Source organism: Papaver somniferum, chromosome 11 (assembly GCF_003573695.1).
Source record: "Papaver somniferum cultivar HN1 chromosome 11, ASM357369v1, whole genome shotgun sequence".
Classification (NCBI taxonomy): domain Eukaryota; kingdom Viridiplantae; phylum Streptophyta; class Magnoliopsida; order Ranunculales; family Papaveraceae; genus Papaver; species Papaver somniferum.
This window is the reverse complement of record NC_039368.1, coordinates 52,978,140-52,981,454: the sequence shown is the minus strand read 5'-3', so window position 1 is coordinate 52,981,454 and position 3,315 is coordinate 52,978,140. Positions and strand designations below refer to the sequence as shown.

At 34.1% G+C, this 3,315-nt stretch overlaps 1 protein-coding gene across 1 annotated transcript; it reads left to right on the top strand.

Annotated features, from left to right (window-relative positions):
• Window positions 1-848: 848 nt before the first annotated feature.
• LOC113320311 lies at window positions 849-2,990 on the top strand. The gene is made up of 2 exons (XM_026568234.1): window positions 849-1,615; window positions 2,600-2,990. Exons 1-2 carry the CDS (start codon window positions 1,118-1,120, stop codon window positions 2,642-2,644), a joined length of 543 nt encoding a protein of 180 aa, XP_026424019.1. The 5' UTR covers window positions 849-1,117; the 3' UTR covers window positions 2,645-2,990.
• Window positions 2,991-3,315: the final 325 nt, after the last annotated feature.

Sequence of the window (3,315 nt, the reverse complement as noted above, 5' to 3'; positions counted from 1 at the left end):
CGCAAACAGGATTCGCGTACAAAAGTGGCGGTAACAGTTCACGGATTTTAGTCCGCAAACTGAGTTCGCAAATTAACCTGAGTTCACAAGCATATATAACTTAGTTTGCGTACAGAGTTCGCTAACAATAAGTTTTCTTGCCGAATATTAGATACACTACCGGTTCGGAAACAAAGTTCGCGAACAGAAGTTCCCAACCTTTCCTAATTAGGTTGGCTCGCAAACACAATTCGCAAACTGTAGCTCCAAATCGTACAATTCAACTAGTTTGCAAACACAGTACGTAAACTGGAGTTCCGGACCCATTGCTAGTTAGCTAGTTCATGGCGGTTAACTTCAAGAAGGTTGGGTCTATTTTTTCGGTATTAGATCTTAATACAGGCTGAAACTTCAAGTTGTTGGAAAATTCTATCATGAGTTTTTGAACCCTGAAGCCCTGAACGAAAAACTTATGAAACAATATCAATCATTTTTATGGTTCTACATTTTTCTTCATAGATAACACAATGATTCTAGCCAAAAATATTAGGAGAGAATCAGAATCTTTTTGTAATACGTCACTTAATGACAAAAAGAGCTTCATTGATCAATTTTGTATCGTGGAAATGGACAATGTCCATATTTAATCGAACTTTTACTAAACAAAAAAGAATTGTTTGAAAATTAGTTTTAGTTTTTTATTAGGACAAATGCAGATAAAGCCTTTAAAACTAGAACAAAAAAAGCAAAGAGATTGAATTAGTATGGGCCTTAAATGTAATAGTTACTTATACCAACTTACTCATGTGAGTGAGCCTACCATACATCCATTCAAAGATTCAACGTTTTCCAATTTTTGTCTTCGGAACTCCACAACAATAAACCGTCTGTAAAATCTAGAAATTTGGATTAGCTGTCCGTCTTCAACTAAGATCTAATTCCTATCTTCATCCAACGAGTATTATCATTTCCAACATCGGCAAGCAATCAGTCGTGTCATATTAAACTCACTGTTACATAATTAAAATAAAAGAGAAGCATAATATCAACATTACCGCAAAATAAAGAACTGCGACTTGTTTGATTGGTAGTAGAAAAATCTCAGAGGTGTTCTTCTCAAGAAATCTTTCACTAAACAATGAATCAATCTTCAAAGTTTTTAGTCTTTCTCATAACTTTCTATTCATTCTCTGTAATCTCTTCATCTACAGCAGCAGTTCTTCCTAGCTATAATAATGGAACAACAGTTTATGAAATCTTAAACGAGTTTGGACTTCCGAGTGGACTCCTACCTAACTCGGTCAAAAATTTCTCAATAGATGAAGATGGAAAATTCATCGTTGAATTAAAAGATAAATGTTACATCGAGTTTTCTTACTTAACTTATTATGATCGTGTGATCACTGGAGTTCTTAAATATGGTTCAATTAGAAATCTTAAAGGAATTCAAGTTCGGAAATTCTTAGTTTGGCTTGATGTTGATGAAATTAGGGTTGATTTGCCTCCTGCTAATTTTATCTATTTTCATGTTGGTTGGATCAATAAAAAGCTTGAGGTTAAGCAGTTTCAGACAATTCGTTCTTGTCAGGGTGATGGAGTTTCTTCTGTTCAACAGGTTTGGTTTGGTCTTCTAGAGGTACGCTTAACCCCTTTTTTCCCCGTTTTTTATTTTGCTAGATTTTTTCGTATCTGTTCTACCTATAGATAGTACAGTAGATTTAATATCTGTTAAAACTGAAAATGGAGAATTGATTTGGAAAGGAAAGACTCTTTAGAGGTTGGGAACCACAGGGAGAGGTCTGAACTCTGAAATTTATATGGTGATGAACATCAGTTAACTTTAGGATGGGAGATTCAGAAATTTGATAATTTACATTTTCATACCTGTTGACCTCTTAAGGGCAGGTTGGTATGAAAATCAATTTTGATCATTGGTTTGTAGAACTTTTGTATAAAAGTAAATTCTATTTTAGGCGGTATGTTTGGTTCTAGTGATTGAATTACTAGGTAATTGGAGTATTATCAAATCTTGCTTCTCGAGTAAAACAATTACATGTATAAGTGCAAATAGATCATTTTTTGTAATTCAAATGTACAGAGTTCAAAATTATTTGAACCTAACATATGTTATAGTGAATACTTAAGAAATATACTGAAGTCCTTTTGGGGGACAATCAGTCACTCTGAGTTCAAATGAGTTTTTTGGTTGTCTTTCTTTTAAGGCCTTCATGACGAATGCCCAATAAAGCCGTGATATGTTACTACTAGTCTGTGACTGAAATTCATTTTTGGATTAAGGTAAGAATAACATTGCATGCTTAGGGAGGAAGTGTACAAGTCCATGAGAGTATGTGTGGTTTTACTGTATAATAGTGCCAACTACACGGCATTGGATCTAAGTACATCAATAATGATCAACTTAGCTATCTACATAGTCACTCTATTATGTTATGTCGGTTTACTCATTGTTACTGCTTATGAGATTCTTACTTCAGAACATGCTCAGTCGATTTGTAGTGTTATATGGGGTTATTTTCTCAATCTTTTCATATGGCCATGTTGACGATGTTCTTGTTATCTACCTTGACCTTGTATTGTGTTTTCAACTTTTTGTCAATAGGTACCAGCACCTGTGAGGGAAATACCGATCTTACTTACGGAGTAATATCTGAAGACTGCTTTGATCTTGTTGTGTGAGCTGTGAGATACTATCTTTTTACTATCTCCTAATATGATGTTATAAAAAAGTATAAATAGAAAGCAAAGGTTCTTTTTTATGTCTTGGTTGTCATTCTCAAACTAGCATAAAGACTTACCCTTGTACGTATAATTAGATTACTCGTTGGTCATCTCTCTCTTAACTGTACAAATTAGGTTTTGCTTATTTAGGTTGTTTTTTAATTTCAGTAAGCAAATAATTATGCTTTGAAGACTCCTCATCTTAGACCTGGAAATTTGTGATTCATATTATCTTCTTTAAAGTCAACAAAGTTTTCATTTTCTGCTTCTAATCTTTTCTTTTCTTCTGTATGGGATTTATGAAGTGCAATTCTTATGCCTGATAAGTAATTTAATTAAAACACAATAGAGCATCGTGCACACGAGATTACGAGCCTGTCACCTGTTTTAGTCAACTTTCATGACTGGAACAGCATTCGTGCTGCTCACTACTTCGTCAGTAGTTGCTATCTTTCTTCTAAACATTTCATCTTCACACTTAACACTAGACGATTGTGGTTCTTAGCAAATCATGAATCGCGCAAGTCTTGTGGGTAAGTAAATGTATCCATCAAACAGATCAATAATCTGGTTCACGATGAACGAATTATATTTGTT

What these genes read in the sequence shown, in the direction of transcription:
- LOC113320311 (XM_026568234.1), top strand. Translation starts at nt 1,118, where the DNA reads ATGAATCAATCTTCAAAGTTTTTAGTCTTTCTCATAACTTTCTATTCA. An exon ending in TTTGGTTTGGTCTTCTAGAG is followed by an intron (nt 1,616 to 2,599) that starts GTACGCTTAACC and finishes TTTTGTCAATAG; the next exon opens with GTACCAGCACCTGTGAGGGA.